We start from the raw sequence: 19027 nt of genomic DNA on the forward strand, positions 1-19027 counted from the left end.
ATGAAATACGCATGAAAAATGAATAAACAGACACAAGTAGTATGAAAGTTCCCTACATAGGGAATATAGTACTTCGTAAGTTCTACCATTCCCTTACTTTAAGGAATATCATTATTTATTTCACTATTTGTTTTTTGTTCAGACACCTTTTAAACTACAAATGCTACATCCTATTTAAAACAATACTAACAGATTTCTATGGTTTACCCATATTGAGATTTAAATAACATTTGGAAGTCTTATCCAAATACAAGGCGAGGTCTCCTTCCCAGTGTTTTCTTCCCCGCATTTGCCTCTGCCTGTTGCAGTTTCTTTTCACCCTGGAACAATTTTACTTCATTCAGCCACACTCCATCCCAGCTAGCTTTTCCACATCCACAGGTTTCACCTGCAAACATTAAAGTGTTACATCCTCACCTTGTGTAAACAAACAGCGTTCCCTCCACGTCAGTCTTCTCCTGAAGAAAAGGAAAGTTAAGAAAGTTGAAAACAGGGCAGCATTTTGCTAGCCATCAGTGAGCCCCCTTTTATGTCTGTTTTACCAATACTATCAGTTACACCTCTCTCACCTAAGCCATGACAAAAATAACTAAACCCAACTTCATCGCCTGGTGGCGAGAGACTCCAGCTAGCACAGGTCACCATGCAGCTGACCTGAGCCTTATGACAAGATACGAAAAGGCTAAAGGCTCGACACCACGAGACTAAACGCTGTGCTGGATTAACTCTCCGCTATGCCCGAGGGTGACGCAGAGGCCAGATTCTGGGAGAGGATTTTCCCAAAGGCAGCTGCCCTCAGGGGCGACGCTGAGGATGGGTAAGGGGAAACCACACAAAAGCAGATTGTGCAGGTTCCTCAAACACAGGCCCTAAGCCCCACCATTACAGCAGGCCAAGAACCACTTGCAAACAGCCAGAATGTTGAATTACCAAAAGATTCCCCAAATTAACTATTTTTTTAAGTCTTAAATAGCCTTTTTAGGATTTGTAGCTCCAATACATTTTTGTACATGCTTTGGTTCTGTTAGGGATGTACAGATAGCAGAATTGCTCCAGAGGCCCACACCCTGGTTTAACCCCCAGCCTCCTACAGCTCTGCCCCACAAGATAAAACTTTTACAGCCCCGTAAGCCTTTCAAAACCCACTCCCTAGGCACCACAGGGCTTCTCACACTCCCCAGAGAGGCTGAGCCAGGTGCAAGCCCTCGCACAGCTCGTTGAAGGCAGGGAACACTCCACATCACCTGGCCAGGCCAAGGGCCGGAGCAGCCCCCCAGCACAGCCCTCACCACCGCCCTCGCACCTCAGCCACGGCGGCGCCCGCCCGTCCCCCTACACCCCCGCACACAGTGGAGGGGAGGGGCCTCATCGCTCCCCGCCCCCCGCCCGGACGCCCCGCCCTCCTTGCATGGGCGGCTCCGCTTCTCGCCCCGCCCCGCCTCTCCCGGTGGAGGGTGCGGGGAGGGGCGGTCTCACGTACCCACTCGTTGGCGCGGTGCCCGAAGGTGTAGAGCGCCACCTGGCTGGCCACGTCCACGATGCTGCTGATGTAGGGGTCGTGCTGCTGCAGCGCCGCCAGGCTGATGTCCAGCCCCTTGCCCAGCAGGGCGGCCCCGGCCACCGCCGCCGCCATTTTGCCTCCGACAACAACACAGGGTTGCTAGTAGGCGCAACTAATCCAACGCCGAGAGGAAGGGTGGTGGCTCCCACCCCCGCCCGCTCTCGCTCCTACTGGGCGGGCGGGGGAGTCCGAGTGCAGCCGCCGCAATCGAGCGCCGAGCGCCGCCGGCTCAGGATTGTTGCCGTTGGCGACGGAGCAAGCTGAGGGGCGGCCTGGCGGGGCCCGCCCCGGCCGCGGGGAATCGAGGAGGGCCAGCGGCTTCGCAGCGCCTCCTCCGGCAGCGACCCGCCTGTGCTGGCCGGTTTTCCCTCGGTGCTGGCACCCTTCGTTTTCAGGCCTCTCCCTGGCCCTGGGGAAGTCACTGGCTGGCTTCCTTTCTAGAGTGGCAGCTGCGCGCCTGAGGAACAACGTGGTTCCTGTGGCTGCAGGCCTGAGAGAACCGGCACAACTCGGCCGGGCGCGCAGGCCGTGCCAAGCAAGGAGTCCTGTGCCCTCGCCACCTGCCCATTAGCCTAAGTGGGAGCAGGCGTGGTGTGCAGCACAAGGTGCAGAGCCTCAGGAGAGCAGGGAGCCATGTAGGCTTGGCCTTACATATGCACGGGAGCATTGGGGTGCACTGGTGTGCCTGCGGAGAGAACGTACGTGTGAGACTGCACAAAATTAGCATCTGGATCTGTAAACACGTCTGTAAGGACGTGTGTGTTTCCTGTGTGCTCACACATGCATCAAGGCAATGCATGCACGAGACTCAAACAGGAAGAGAGGTTGGTTCAGAGCGATGAATCTACAGTCTGTATTTGCTATCATACACTCAGAGGCTTCTGCATAGAACTTAAGGGAAAAAACATGAGTACAAACTAAGCCGTCATACAACCTTCGTGTATATATATATATATACACACACGTGACAAGCAGCTGAAACATGAACAAGCATACTATGATATGGAGGCATACAAACAGCAGAGGAACAGATGGACAAGACCATGAATTTAGTTACCATATTTTCCTGTCAGACATGCATATTTATTATTAATCTATTGATATCAACAGTTTACAGAGAATACATGAGCTTTATGTGGCACACAGATAAAATCAATACGTACTTACATTTACAAGATTTGCTTAACTGTCCAACCTGAACCCCCTAGGAGAGCAAATTTTTTTTCATCACCTCAGACCGAGAGCACAATTTTGGAAGGAGTTACCACCTTCTGTATACGGAAGCAGTAGGGTGATATATTTATTTCCAGAGAATGGGATACCCTGGAAGAACTAAAGGCAAAGGTAATAGATGCTATCTTGTTGGTTTGCAATATGCCCGACACAACGTTTTTAAAAGGGCAGTAGCTGGCATAGGGGATGAAGACTGCCATTTTTTTTTTTCCCTCCTTTTAGCTCTAGGCCAAATGGAGCCTGTGAGACAGAGTGAGCAGTAGCACCTACTCTGAGAGCAAATGGGGAAACCCAGATGAAAAAGCTTCCATAGTGTGAAGTGGGGATAGGAGAGAACTGAGACAGCAAGCTGGGAATTCATACTATTAAATGTAGGGACAGTGAGTCTCTTGAGTGGAGTTAGGAATGGGCATGCTCTCAGAAAGGACAGAAAGAGAGGCTATACTTTGGGTCTTAGGAGAGGATATGTAAGTTTTGTTCTAGCCCAGAAGGCCTCTAAAAATTGCATTACTAAGAATAAGGACTTACTGCTTGCTCCGTGAGCACGTAGTGGGAGAAGAAACCTCTATACATACCCTTTTATTAGAATCTGTCTCACTCTTAGTTCCTCTTTCTCTAAAGCCACCTTCTTTCAGTTGGGTGCTGTAATGAAACACAGCTTTAGAGTTTAGAAGTTTTAAAGTGTTTTTGGTATCCTTGTGGTAGGAAAATAGCTCTAAGCAGTTCCATTGCAAAGCTCTGGCTGTCTTAAACATCCTGTAAAAGCAAGGAAGATATATGGGCTCACGGTGGCTAAGGGAAACTGCTGTCCTTGGTCTGGAAATGACCAGAGTAGAATGGCAAAAAAAGAAAAAGTAGTAAGTAGGAAAGATAAGTCATGTTGCTGAAATAGTGAACAGATACACAATCATTTCTTTTTGCTGATCAGATACTCCTCAATTCCCAGTTTCCAGGCACACCTAAACACATTCCTCCTCATGTGCTGGAGTTTCTCATCACCATCTTATCTCCAACTCTTTGGCAATTCTGCTTACAAAAAGTCCCAACTTGTCACCAAGGCATAGAAGTGTCAAACTCTTGGAGTCGCTTTCCAGATGCCTTTGCTCCCTCCAACAATAATACTTATAAAAAATGTGCCCTGGGGTTTTTTTCTTTTTTTTTTTTGGGGGGGGTGTGCATGTTTGGGGTTTTTTTGGTGGTGGTGGTGGTGAGGGGGTATTGCAAAGTTCCATAAGGAAGAATGAGTTATAGAAACTGTATTTCAAAGGCTATTAATTTGAATTGTAAATGGTTACTCATAACTGTTACAAGGTAGGAGAAAGCAGTAGAAAGAATTTAGAAGATGTATTGCAGCCCTTTTCCAACTGGAAAAAAAAAAAGTTTGAAGCAGAAATAAGGTATCTTTCAACTTTTACAACTTACCTGGTTTCCATTGTTGCCCTTTTTCTCAGGCCAAGTAGTAACCAATACTTGAAGCCTTGCACATTTGTTAAGTTAGACAGACTGACCAGCTCAAGTGTGTCTCCTGTGCCCTTCTCTTGACATATGAAGATTATAGACTGTCCTGTTCCCTTGAGCTCATGGAAGAAAATCCAGCTGTGAGGTTAAATATCTTAAAGTAAGCCCGTCAAAAATTTTGCCTGTCTGTTTTCAGTGCCCTGTTCGCGGATGCTTCTTCAGAACTACCTCCCTCCTGGACTACAGCATCCCTTTCTAACATAGCTGGACAGACAGTTCCCTAGCCCTGTGTTTTGAGTCATCAAACCTGTCAAGCTTCTGATCAGGCCTTTTAATATTTTCTGTTGCACTGTGAGGTAGCTTCTGCTGGTTCCAGCTGTTTTGCTATATAAGTGGGACATAATTGCTCCTTCAATTTAGCCTGAAGTAAAGGTACTTAATAAAGCCATTAGTTCTGCCCTGCTTTATAGGATCAGTTGATAGTAGACTAAAAATTTTCCAATGAAACAAGATCTTGTTAAGAAGAGAAACACTGTGAATTCTCACTGCATCTAAAAAGTTAAGGATGTTTTAGCAAAGATGTCACAGCTTAAAAAGGTTGATTCTTTAAACTGCAGTTATTTGCTTACAGTCAGTAATCCAGTCGTCCATAATAACAACTATCGAACAGAGTTAGAATCATTTTGCTGTAATTTGTTTATGAAACAAAGTAATTTTCTAGCTTTCAAAATGTCATAATTTCATGAAGTATATAATTAGAATGTCACATCTTTGTCTTCCACCCACCTGGATACTATTCTGTTAAAAAACACACACCTATGCTTTTGACATGGTATGAAAGGGATTTTGTGTAGGTAATATCCAGACTGACTTAAGGCAAAATCCACACAGCATGACGTTCTTAAGGTCTCCATGAATAATACACATTAAGATGGTTGGGTCAAACCTTTTCACAAGGATTGTTCATACAGATATTAATTCTTTGCTTCACATTCAGGAATCTATGGCATTTCTAAAGACTAAGCCATGCCTCCTACAGCAAATTATCAACACTGAGGATATAATTTTATGTGAATATATTTGGTGGCACTGCTGGATGCATGCAACCCCCGTCCCAGGTCACAGCCATTCAGTCCTGCCATTCTGGCATCTTGGTACTGTGCTGGCACAGGTGCATATGTGGCCACAGTGTGAACCAGTCAGACTGGGGAAATGAACTGATTGAAACCCAAGTGTTCATACTGCCTCTGCGATCACAGCCTTGGCTGACTGCTTTCCTACCTGCTCACATTCAGTCCTTTCTCTGAGCAGCAATTTTTTTTAATAAACAGCAGGAATCACTTGAGAAAATGTAATGTTGAGCACCTCATTTGCTTCACTTCCTCATCTCCAACCCTTTGGAGTTGTTATTGCATGGTAGTTGCCTTTTTACTCCTTCCCCAAGTCTGCCATCATTTTCTTCTCCCTCTGATTGGTGGCACCACTGCTGCCCCTGCTAGTGCAAAGGGTACTGAGGCAGTATTAATAAGTTCCTGTTACTCCATCCAGGGCCACTTGAATATCTTTGCGTGGTGCTTTCCAGCATGCCGGCTTCCTGGAGAACAGAGGGTTGCTCTTGTGGAGCCAGGATGATCCCACAAGGCTTGGTTACCCATGCTCCACGTATTTCTGGGGATGTGCTAACAACTCTGTAGTATGGTACCTCTCACCACTTGGGAACCGATGCTCCTGTGGTTTGTGCTGGAGGCTAGCTGCACCCCTTCCCAGACATTGTTGAAATGTACGGTCTTTTCCGCCCACATTTATTGCAGGCTATCAGTAGCTAGCTTTAGAGTGCTTTCCTCATGCTCAAAAATTGAAATTGTTGGTTGTACTGTTGGACCACTTCTTAACTCCAGTCCTGATAGTTAAAGCAATTTTAGTCTTTTTGTTCGTAATTTATTACTTGCTAAAGGTTCCTTAACAAGTATAAGGTCAGACTATATAGTTTCATCTGGTGCAGTTATTAAAAAAACTCTGTGCTAAAACTGTATCTGATTACTTTCATTCCAATTCAAAACAACTCTCCCCTCTGCCCCCAAATAAATCCCAGCGCATTAAGTTATTAGTATGCATGTCTGTGTCTGTGATGTTGCTCCCTGGTGAAGTTTATGAAACTGTTTTGAGATTTTCTGCAAATGTTAGTCCACACAAGAATGGGATAGTATTCTTTGGCATTGTTGGTTTTGATATTGTGATATTATACATCCTGTGTATGAAATAATTAACTATAATTTACTACACTTTTCAGTTGAAGGTTGTTTTTTTTCTGCATGTAAGAGCCTGGTTTTCTACCAAAAGACTGTTTCTTTCTTTGACTTACATTTTGCTAAGTGATGCTGGTAGTAAGTAACTCTACACTTTTTCTTTTGCTATACATTTATTTGCAAGATACTGAGCTTTACCTTTTTTATAGGCCCAGCTTCTGCCAGTGGCCAAGCTGGAGGAGAACTGAATGGAAGTTCCCTACTATCATTAATTGAACTACAATTTTTTCTTTCTAACTTCCTATGTAGATGGAGTGAAAAACTCTTTTCACTCTTCTGGAGTGAAAAATTCCGTTTGATTTCGCTTTAATCACTTTTCAGAGAGCATAATCTAAGCTGAAAAAAAAATTAATAACAGGAAAAGACTGTTTCAGGAGGAGGAAGGAGGAGGCTGTACCAATATAATTGCATTGAATTATAGTGTTATACAGAAAAAACCAAAATCTTTCTTGTGTACATTTAATCAGTAAAAAATCTGATTTTTATCAATGTTAGATTTTCAGTGTTTTAAGTGACTATATGATTTCAGTGTCTTATCTTTCAGTAGAACAGAAATGAGAAAATTATAAATGTAAAAAAAGATTTTTGTGCATGGAATATTTATTCCCAGTTATTCTAGTTGATACAATAAAAGGTGTTACCTTTATCCATAAACTTTGCCTGACTTCTGTCACAATACAATTGCAAGTACAAGTCTGTCACTTAATAAAATCGTAGATTAGATCCTCCAATCTCTCCCTAATGCTGATAATGTTCTAAACGTACATTGTTGATTTTCCTGCTATAACAAAGAAAAATATTATCAAAACTTGTTGGCTTTTTTCACCTTCTTTATTTAATGTAGCAAAATTCACCAACTTCCTTCAGTAACGTTTCTCATAAGGTTTAACTTTACAAGTTCCTTTACTTTCACCCCCATACTAGTTTAATTACAGTTAAAAAAAATTGACTCTGAATTTTATCATGAGAAGGCAACCATTTTGGGCCAGTATTTGAGTTCTTCAGTAATTTTGTTACCACAACTGTATGTGCTTATAATCAATAAGATATTGTTGATAGCCATTACCTTATTGCTATCCTGATAAACTGCCATAAACTGTTTTGAAGCATCAGCTTCATTCTTTACGCAGTTGATTTGCTAGATGAACCACCAAAATGCTGATGAGGATAGGGCATTCCTGCTATTTCCCATAGGTTAATTAGACATAATAGTAATTATATCTTACCTAATATAATACCCTTCCAACCACATCTTTCTGGTAATCACCATTTAATTTGGCAGAATCAAACACCTGTAGCTCTAAAAGAGCTATTTTCCAACTGGTTACAGAGAAGATGGCCTCATTTAATTAATTCCTAATATGAAGAGTTCCATTAGATAATTTCATTAAGTCAGGACCTCATTTTTACACCTCACCTGGCATAGGAGCTCTTCCCATATTAAGGAAATGGAGTCATCACAAAGATCTGTTAGTGTTGGTGCTGTGAAGAAGCTGGTAGCAAGGCTGGAGGAGTACTTGGGCTGAGTCTAGTCGGGGGGGGGGGCTGGGATGGAACGTACAGGGAGTTGTGCCTGTGGTGCCAAAGTATCTTTTTATGAAAATGAGTCCTGTGCACTCAAATCAGCTTGGTTGGTTGGTTTTTGTTTGTTTTGTTAAGTTAATTGATGAAGTAAGGAGAAGCTCTGAAAAACTGTTATACCTGTAGCTGTTATGGTGTTGCTTTATGAAGAGCATTGCATTATTGCCTCCTCAGCTGACTGAAGTATCTTCTTGGTTTTTGCTGGGGTTTTGTTTGCTTGTTTTAATGAAGAATGTTGGTGTTTTTTAAAAACTGATAAAGGATTTCATAGCTTTAGACATAGTATAAGTGAATGAAATTAGTGTTGTAGCAATACTGAATTCTACAGAGCTACAACAGATAAATGATGATATAAAGAAGGATTCTTAAAGTTAAAATAACCAAACCAGTAAAGTGGAGTTTCTGCCTCTAATATTCCCCCAATCTCTTTATATTTTTGATAGCTGCTCATGAAAATTGCTATAGGGAAATTCTTGTGATGCTAATGGCTATTTCATATCTGCTTCTGCAGGTGGTAAGAGCTTGTGAAGATTCTCACAAATGTATCTTCTGTGGTTAAAGTTAGCCTTAAAAGCTATTGTATGTGTCTTTTAATGTGAGGTCACTTGGCTTATAATAGCATGGTCTTTCCATTTTGGTATAACGCTTTAGGTGATCACTTTTATTTATTACTGGGTTTATTTGGCTAGCAAATATCAATGAGATATTTGTTTTGAAGTAAAGTTCCTTTCAAACTGAAAATTGACTTTTTTTCTTTTGTTATGCAGCATGTTGCAATAAGGATCCACAATTAACTCTATGCTTTAAATACAATTACTTGCTTCTTCCTGAAATTGAAGAATGCTTCATTTTGATTTAATTTCTTTGTTTTGATTATTATTTGTGTTGCTCTAGGGTTTGTGGGTAAAGGAAGAAAGGCCTGGGTAGAAAAAGGAGCTCAGATCTGTATAACTGCACCAGAAGATAAAATTTGATAACATTTGGAGTGTTGCCCTTGGAAACAATGAATGCAGTCTAGCCCTGTTTTTTAGCGGGGAGGGATGAATTTGGGCAAAGACACCTTCTAGCAGGCAACCAATAGAAGATTTAAGCACTTTGAATGAGATTTTGAAGTGGAAACTAAAGGTATTAGCACCACAAACCTCCAGTGGGTATCTGAGTCTGGGTTTATTACACTTGTGTGAATTTGTTTCCTCCGGTGAATTCTGAGAGCTGTGAAGGCGTTTGGCAATCCCCCCTCCTACAATCTGATTTTGTCTTTTTCTGGTGATGCTGTGCTATGTCTTCTGTCAGGTTAAATTTACAGGCATATTACCTTGCTTGACAGAAACATGAACTACATGGATTTTTCAAAGAAAACCTTCCACAAGCGGTAACAGCCCAAGGTTTCTTTCTTCCTCTTATTTTTCCTGCTAGTTTGCCCAAATCTGTTAATTTTATTATAATCTGAAATTAATCTTATAATCTTCAGATGAACTTGCTTTCTGTGTCATTTAATCAGTAGTAAACCTAACAAGACCATGTAAAAACTAAAACAGGTTCAGGACACTTTTGTTAGGTGCTTCTGTTATTAAATCTTGACTTACTACTCAACTTTAAGGAAAGGTCTTTCTGAAACAGTTCTGCATGGCTTCTGAGGGACTTCAGTTATTAACAGGTCAGATAATACAATGTATTTCACGGTGCTCTCAGAATAACAGAGTGATTGAGGTTGGAAGGGACCTCTGGAGGTCATGTTGTCCAACTCCCTCAACCAGGGCCACCTAGAGCAAGTTGCCCAGGACCTCCAATACCCCAATGAGGGAGATACCACAACCTCTTCAGGCAGCCTGTGCCAGTGCTTGGTCACCCTCACAGGGGAAAAAAAAAAAGTTCCCTGATGTTCAGTGGGAACCTCCTGTGTTTTAGCTGTGTTTGTGCCTGTTGCCTCTTGTCCTGTTGCTGGACACCACTGGAAAGAGTCTGGCTCTGCCTTCTTTGCAACTTACCTTCAGGTGTTTTTATATAGAGAGAGATCCTTGTGAGTCTTCTTTTCTCCAGGATGAAAAGTCCCAGTTCTCTCATCCTTTCCTCACAGGAGAGATGCTTCAGACCCTTCCTTATCTTTGTGGCCCTTTGCTGTACTCTCTCCAGTACATCCATGTCTCTCTTGTACTGAGAAGTCCAGAAGTGGACCCAGTACTCCAGGGGTGGCCTCACCAGTGCTGAGCAGAGGGGAAGGATCACCTACCTTGACCTGCTGGCAATACTTTGCCTAATGCAGCCCAGGATACCATTCACCTTCTCTGCAGTGAGAGCACATTACTGGCTTATGTTCAACTTGGTGTCCACCAGGACCCCCAGGTCCTTTTCTGCCAGGCTGCTTTCCAGCTGGGTGGCCCCCAGCATATACTGGTACATGGGGTTGTTCCTCCCTGGGTGCAGGACTTTGCACTTCCCTTGTTGAACTTCATGAAGTTCCTGTTGACCCACTTCTCCAGCCTGTCGAAGTTGCTCTGGATGCAGTGTGACTCTGGTGTATCAACCACTCCTTCCGGTTTGTGTCATTTGCAAACTTGCTGAGGATGCACCCTGTTCAACAGGAGTTTAATATCTTAAAGAGCTCCTTTAGACCTTATTCTAATCAGCACGGTTTTTTCCCCTTTCTGATACAACAGCCAGGATGTTGGCTTTATCTCTGAATTAAAAAGAAAAGGCAGGGGGCAGGGAGAGAAAACGCATGAGACAACTTGGTAGATTGGATTATACAGGAGAGATAAGGATTGGAAGAGAACTAGTTGGTAGTATTGGGGTTTTGTTGATATAATACATGAGCATACAGACTGGGGAAGAAGGATGCGCATGCAGTCACAGCTGATGAGATGAGAGGACAGAAGAACCAGGAAGAATGAGATGGAGTACAGGAGGCAGAGCTCAGGTGGGACGAGGCTTGCCATGGTGGAGTGGAAGGCAGGAGTAGCATGGGGGCAAAACTGGAGGAGGCTTGCTGCCAGAATGAGACACCTGCTAGGAACAAAATGAAATGGAAAGGACAGAGTTGTGTAGATCTTGGGGCAGAAAAATTCAGGTAGCTTTTATAACTGACAGTAAACTAGTAGGAGTGTTTTGAGGCTTTGATGGAATGAAATGTTAAGCACAAGGACGGGTAAACAGTGTGCTGTCATTAGTGGAAACTGCCCTTCTGCCACAGCCATTTTTTAGGTCACTTTAATTGCTGCTTGTGACATGACCTAGTTGGAAGTGGTTGCTGTTACAGAACAGAACGTATGGAGAGTTTCTCCTCATGCAGTGCTGAGCAATTAGGAACCAGATACAGCATCACATACATTTTCTGTTTCTCTGTCTCTGAGTGGTTTCTGAGGGATACAGAACAACAGGCGTTTTCTCTGCCTGCTTGAGGAAGAAAGGGACATAGACTTAAGAGTCGTAGGAGAAGTTGGTTGACCATCAAGCGCAATGTTGTAATGATTGAGGAAGCATCTATGAAAGGATAAAGCCTGCTAGAAAGCATCCCTGTTCTCCCTACTACTTGGCAGCAGTTGCCACAAGATGTAAAACCCCCCTATAAAGTTCCAAGAGAGATGGTAGTCTAACATTTTCAAATGTCTTATTATCATTAATTCCAACTCATAAATAGCCATTACAGTTACTTTTAGGATAAAATGTATGTCAATAGAGACTGCTGTTTGAAATGTGGTTTAGGATATAAAAAAGGAAAAGGCGTAGGGTACTATTTTTAACATTCTGTCTTGGACATCGCTGTTTGCAAAAATTATATAAACCAAACTGTTTTGTCTGAGCTTTTGATAGTATATGTATTTGTGGTTTTGTATTTTAAAAAAAAAAAAAAACCACCCACAAAAAACCCTCCAGGCCTGAAAAGGCAGAGGGGCTCGTTTTACTTGTCACTAAAAATTTCAAGCAATGAAATGATGTAAAGCTTTTCTGAAGCTTGATTTTTCTCTAGTATTTGGTTATCTGCATTAACTCCACCAATGATGACTCCATTTTCACTCAGTGTAAGTGAATAAGATGGTTTGGCTTATGGGTTTTTCCTTTCACATGGCAAATCCATCATGCTATCTAGGAGAGAATTAGAACCATTTTAAGTTTGTAGTTTCATTGATTTTTCAGGTGTCCTACAGTACTGAGGAATATGATCTTTGTTCTGTGAATGAGAATACTGTACTTAATTTTTTTGTTACTGTAGCAGTTTATCCCAAATTTGCCTTTTCCATAAAAGTGACTCTGAACAGATCTTTGACTTAAAGCAAAAGTAGTAGCAACATGAATGGAGATTCCACAGCATTTCTGGCAATCTGTTCCAGTGGTTTACCACCCTCATGGTGAAAATTATTTTCCTTATATCTAATTGGAATTTCCTCCTTTGTGACTTGTCTGCTGCCTCTCACCCTTTCACTATGTACCTCTGACAAGAGGCTGGCACCAACTTCTCTGTACCCTCCTGTTGAATACATGAGGACAGCAACAAGGTCTAGCTTAGTCATCTCTTCTTCAGGTTTAACAAACCCAGTTCTCTCAACCTGTCCTCACATGACATGTGCTTCAGCCTCCTAATTTTCTTAGAGGCTCTGGACTTCTTCCAGTATGTCAATGCCTTGTACTGGGGAACTCAAAACTGGACGGGGTACTCTAGGTGTGGTCTCACAGAATGAGTTCCCTGTGACCTGCTGGCAACATTCCTGCTATTTAGGTCCAGGATGTGGTTGGCCTTCTTCACAGCCGGGGCATGTTACTTGCTCGTGTTCAGCTTATTGTCTACCAGGACACGCAGTCCTTTTCTGTAAAGCTGCTTCCCAGCCTCTACTGGTGCATGAGATTATTCCACCCCAGGTGCAGGATTTTGCACTTGCCATTGTTGAACTTCATGTGGTGCCTGTCAGTCTGTTTCTCCAGCCTGCTGAGGTCCCTTGGGATGGCAGCTCTGCCTTCCAGCATATTGACTTCTCCCCCAATTTAGTATCATCCACACGCTAGCTGAGAGTGCACTCCCTCTGATAATAGTGATTGTTAATAAACATGTTACACAGTATTGGCCCCAATTTCAATACCTGAGAGCCATATACTGCTAGTAGTTGGCCGCTAGTAGGACTTTACCTGCTGATCACAACCCTTTGAACGTGTCAGTCTGGGGAAACTTTCATCCTTCTCCAGTCTACATCTTTACAATTTGGCTACAAAATATTATGGGAGACTGTCAAAGACCTTGCTAAAGTCAAGGTAAGTGACACACATTACTCTTCCCCTTGTCTACAGAGCCAGTCATTTCACCATAGAAGGTAGTCAGGTTGGTCTGGGGTCCGGCATGGTTTGTCTTTGGTAAATCCAGTCTGGCTGTTCCTTTTTGTCCTTCATGTGCTTGGATACGGCTTCTGGGATGACTTACTCCATAATCTTCCCAGGAATTGGAGTTAGGTTCACTGCCCTACAGCTCCCTGGATCTTCTTTCTTGGAGATGGATGTGCTGTTTGTCTTTCTAGTCATCAGAAACCTCCCCTGATAGTCAGGACCTTTCAAAAATGAGAGAGTGACCTTGCAGTGACATTTGCCATCTCTCTCCACACCTTCAGATACAGCTCATGTCATTCCAAGGATCTGTGTATGTCCAACTGGCTTAAGCGCTCCACTCCCACAGACTGCCACTGGGCTCAGAGACCCAGAAGACCTAAAGGTAAACCTTATTAGAAAGAAAAAACCCCAAACAAAATGTAAGGTAAAACAGGCATTGAGTACCTGAGCCCTACCCATGTCCTTTGTCACTAGTTTCCCTGACAGACAGCTGTGGGTCCACATTCTTCTCTGCCTTTCTTCTGCTGCCAGTGTGCTTACAGAAGCCCTTCTTGCCTTTCATATCTCTCACTATTTGCAAGTCCCTCAGAGCTTTGGCTTTCTTGACCTTATCCCTGTGTTCTTGGGCCATGTCTGTGTATTCTGCATACTTCCTTTTTAGCATTTGAGCTCAGATGGGAGTTCCCTGTTCATCCATGCCAGTTCTCTGCCATGCTTGCTTCACTACTGCCTATCAGAATGGCCTGTTCCTGTGCACTGAAAAGGGGGCCCATGAGGACCAACCGCCTGTCCTGGGCCACTTTGCCCTGCAAGGCAGTCTTCTGTGGGATCCCACACAGCACATTCCTAAACAAGCTGAAATATAGCATGAATTCCAGAGTTGTGATTTCCATATTTCCCTTGCTTACTTTTTTTCAGGATGTTGAACTGCAGAATATGATGTTTACTGCAGCCTTGACCTTCACATTGCCCAGCTCCTCATCCTTTTTCATGAGTAACGGGTTGAATGCCTCTCCTTGTCACCTCATTGATAATCTGCATCAAGAAATTGTCATCAACATCTTAACATGATTATTCATGAACAGGATTTGATTTCTTGAAATGTCTAGTTTAAAATTACAGACTAAAGAAGTTTGAATAAGTTTCCAAAACTACTGGGTAATTATCCAGACAGAACAGTTTAAAGCTCTCCCACTCCTTATATTAATAGGAGCCACAATATTCCCATGCTGACTATGAGGGGAAAAATCAATATCAGCAAACGTACATTCATATTGATTTATCTTCCCTTTTGGTTTTCTAATTTAGTAAAGGCTACTAATGCAACATTACATAAAGATTCTCAGGAGAGTAAAAAGGCTAATAAGATCAGGTATCACTGTTTGTTCTGTGGAAGTGAACTGACTTTTCTGTACATAGTCAACTGTTGAGTTGCCCAGTACAGAAAGGCCAGCGTGTACTTTTGTGCCATGTATCAGAGAGCATTAGTCTAGGGAAGTGGACTAAAAGGAGCCATCAGGATGATGTTTTGGGATGCAGGCCCAGCATCCTGTTAGGATGTGAGTGTTAAAAGGAGAGATCCAAGTACCCAAATACTAAGATTTTTTTTAGTTTCCACGTAGTATTCCAAGAAACATTGTACATGTATTTGAATATCTTATTATACACATCTGTTCAGAGCAGTTGGTAACATTTGTCAAACTAGGTTAGAAAAGGGTTTTCTGATTGTGTGCAAGTTCTTATGCAAATATTTAATTTTTAAGGTATTTCATGTGTTGTATGAGGAAAAAAGGAATCCATTATGAAAATAATGAGCTTGCTTCACTTACTCATTTTAAACAAAATAAAGGGAAGCAAATGGGGGGTGGAATATTGTTACGACTTAAACCCTGAAGTTTATGACTGTCTAGAACACAAGAAAATTTTCTTGTGGGGAAAATAAGTCAACTATACACATACATGTTATAAACTTAGAGATACATGATATAGTGCAAGCGATTCTGTGTTGGAAAGGATATAAAGCTTCAGAAAGAAAATTCATTAATTTCACAGTGTACACTTAACACAGCCCTATCAATCCTGTAACACTTTCTGAATATCTCAAGATATTTGACCTTATAATTGAAATATATACTCCTTGTTATGTTAAAAACATGAAAGTGCAACAAGTTGTAAAAGGGGAGCAGCATTATCTGTATTCTTACTGTACATCACCTATGTGCACAGATTCATGATTGGAAGTATTTCCTGCATTCCATATAGTTGGGGCTTTTCCCCTCTTTGAGGATAGGACAGTCATGAAGGTACTGTCAAAAAGTAAGATATTCCCTTGTCCTACCAAAAGACAAGGAAAACAGCAGAGGACTGAAAAATAAGACTGAATAATTAGGTCATTGAATGCCCAGGCTTATAGAGGTATTCAGTGTCTGAGAAGAACAGCTGATACTCTGCAGCTGCAGGATGATTGTAAAAGTTGAGTTCTGTCTCCCACACACCAAGTTTCCAGTTTTTTCAACTTTTAATTAACTTGCCCATCAAGACATTCTACTAGAGCTGTAAATGCCAGAACAGTCTTTGTCCCACTATATTTGATGGAAAATTAATTTTTGTTAGTCACTTTCATTGGACCATCAACAAGTTCTTGCTTATGAAGAAGGATGATTTTTCAGTCTGGAGTACAAAATGACAAGATGGCTATCTCCAAATGGCCATAACATAGTTTAAAAATAACTGCGTTCAGACTGCTCTTGCCCAGTTGTCCATCACCAAAGACTATGACTCCTGCCTGGAGCTACAGTAACAGTAGTTTGGTTCAGTATAGAAATGTGCCTTTTTCCTAGGGGCAGTGATTTTACTGTAAATCATAGAATTGTAGAATGGTTTGGGTTGGAAGGGACCTTAAAGATCATCTAGTTCCAACCCCCCTGCTGCGGGCAGGGACACCCTCCACTACACCACGTTACCTAAAGCCCCATCCAACCTGGTCTTAAACACTTCCAGGGATGGGGCAGCCACAACCTCTCTGGGCAACCTGTTCCAGTGCCTCACCACCCTCACAGTAAAGAATTTCTTTCTAACATCTAATCTAAATCGACCCTCCTTCAGCTTAAACCCATCACCCCTTGTCCTGTCACTACACTCCCTGATAAACAGTCCCTCACCATCTTTCCTGTAGGCCCCTTCAGGTACTGGTAAGCCACAATTAGATCTCCCCAGAGCCTCTTTACTTAGTCCTTTGGTTCCAAAGACAGAGAAGATCAATCAATATCACAGAGGTAAGGTATTCCAGTAGTCCTGTCAGCAAGTAGTACTTGAACAGAACTTAAATATTATAAGACATAACTCCATGGAAACAGAATTACAAGGTTACTCAGCCAGGTTTAATTCTTGTTGCTTTCACATGGTCTTTCAGATATAATTTTCTTGTTAGGCATCTCCTGAAACACACACTTTTGCCCACCCCCAAATTTAAATATATATGTTATTACTGCATCGTTTATTAAAACAGCTTTAACATTTTTATTCATAGCCCTTATTGTGCCATTTTGAAAAACAGGAGTAACTGATAACAAGTGTAGGTGATCATACTGTTATGTCAGCCCTGGAGAGAAAACAGGCTGCACCTGCAGAAGATGTGGAAGCTATTGTCTCTGAGAAGAGGAGTGCTAGAGATCTAGGTGTGGAATTCTAGTCTGGCTTCTGAGGTCAGTGACTCTTGTGGGCTGGGATGTTTTTGGCCCTATAGCTTGTTCTTTTTCCATACTGAGCATATGGAAGCAACAATTCTTTTATGGAACTTTAATTTGACAAGAATCAAGTCATGTACATGACAGAAGGCCTTGAAATCTGGACAATTTTGCTTGTCAGATTGCAAGACTTAGCTCTGAAGCATTTATTACTCATTTTCATTGGGAATTTCTAGTATATGAATTTTTTAGTATTGTAGGAAAAAGCATTTGTTACCCTTCTCTTACAAATGACCAATTTTTTTTCCCAGAAACTTGCAGAATAAATTCAACCTGTAACCTGAGAAATTTAAATCCAAACAGTTAAAACTTTACTATAAAAAACCTGAAAAGAATGTCTTGTGGTAGTGTTGCCTTGTACTTTTGTTGTGTAAAAGAGGGTTATTTTTAAATGAAAATCAAATTACAGGGTGCCATTTAGTAACACCAGAGTTCATGTGTACTAATATGGATTTTTAGTTCTTTCATTACAAGATCTCAATGACTTCACAAATATTATCTCAGTGAGATGCAGAAATACTATATTCATCTTATTTTTAAGTAAAAATAGAGGGGGGAAAGGCTGTGATTGATCAATATGAGTGAAGAGGTTAGAGATGAAATAATTTACCATGTCCTTCCTGTTAACCTTTGAAACTGCAGCTCTTCCTTCTGAAAGGATCTTTACGAAAAACTTAGTACTTATGTCTTTGTTGAGGACTGCTGCATTATCCGCTGAAGTCAGTGTGACTCTTGAACTTCAGTAAGTTTTGAATTAGATCTCCTGTTGTTACTTGCACAGTCACAAAATCTTTTTTAGTGACAAGAATCTACACATTTTTTTTACACCCCATGTTCCTTTGTAGGTAATGGTCTGCAGGTGCCTAGTCAGTGAATCAATAAGCATTTGAGATATTTACCTCTGTCATTTTGGCCTGGTTAGTGGAAAACCATGAATACTTGTGATATCTGGTTCTCTAGAAAAGCACAGACTAACCTGGAAATAATTCTGGATAACTCCTAATAGAGGACTGTTTTGGTGCATTTGCTTTAAGTAAAAAGTCCATTGATTCTGAGTTAAATGGACACTATCAAGCAAAAATTTGCATGGGGAAAATCTGTAATGTATTTTAGTCATAGGCCTGCACCTTTTAGAAATAATTTGAAAAAGTCAACACTGATACTGTTTGTTTATCTTCTGCTTTTCATCCTTATTATAATGATCAGTATCATTCTTCATTTGTAAACACTTCCACCTTTTATTTCTTATGAACTACTGAGTAGTTCATCTCGTGTAGCTTGGTGAAGTTATTAACCTCTTTACAATGAAGGATTTGCCCATATTAGTGAAGTACCTCTCACAAGACCCAATACATCATCTGTCTGGACAGTTTTCTGCTAGTGAAAAAATAATGAGAAATATATATTTATTAAAAAAATATTTCCAGTATTCAGAAAGTTTGCCAGTAGAAATATTGCCAGTATTGCATAAATGATGCAGTTTCCCTCATTGAGATGTCAGTGAATTATTAGGGTCTGCAGGGACACTATTTTTCTCAAATCATCCTCAGGCTCCTTCAGGGGTTTTTAGGATCTATGTTATTTTCCTGAAAAATCTATTTTCTGATCATTAGTTTTCTAATCTGAAGAAGGGAGGTTTACTTGCATGTAGCTTCCCCTGTCACTGTTTATCCAAATGCCTGGGTGATACTAGCAAATTATATGAAACAGATAAATCACAATTTACTCTCAGAGTGTGAGGTGAAGTGATGGATGGATGGGAAAAGCAATGCAAAGAAATCACCATGCACATTGCATCCTGTCATGAGGAAATCTGCCTGAAGATTAAGAGT

The 19027-nt window shown here is 41.6% G+C and overlaps 2 protein-coding genes across 4 annotated transcripts in view; one reads left to right on the plus strand and one right to left on the minus strand.

Moving 5' to 3' along the window:
* DCP1B (decapping mRNA 1B) overlaps window positions 1–1682 on the minus strand; it is a 46386-nt gene extending 44704 nt beyond the window's left edge. The window contains exons 1-2 of the mRNA XM_054839095.1: window positions 1481–1682; window positions 418–458 (exon numbers count right to left, since the gene is read on the minus strand). Of these exons, the coding sequence (XP_054695070.1) occupies window positions 418–458; window positions 1481–1633 (194 nt within the window). The 5' untranslated portion in view covers window positions 1634–1682. The remainder of the gene's footprint in view (window positions 1–417; window positions 459–1480) is intronic.
* The window catches only part of CACNA1C (calcium voltage-gated channel subunit alpha1 C), a 490567-nt gene that overhangs the window by 12187 nt on the left and 459353 nt on the right, over window positions 1–19027 (plus strand). The gene's annotated exons all lie outside the window — the stretch shown is intronic.

This window comes from Grus americana, chromosome 1 (assembly GCF_028858705.1).
Source record: "Grus americana isolate bGruAme1 chromosome 1, bGruAme1.mat, whole genome shotgun sequence".
NCBI classification, from domain to species: Eukaryota; Metazoa; Chordata; class Aves; order Gruiformes; family Gruidae; genus Grus; species Grus americana.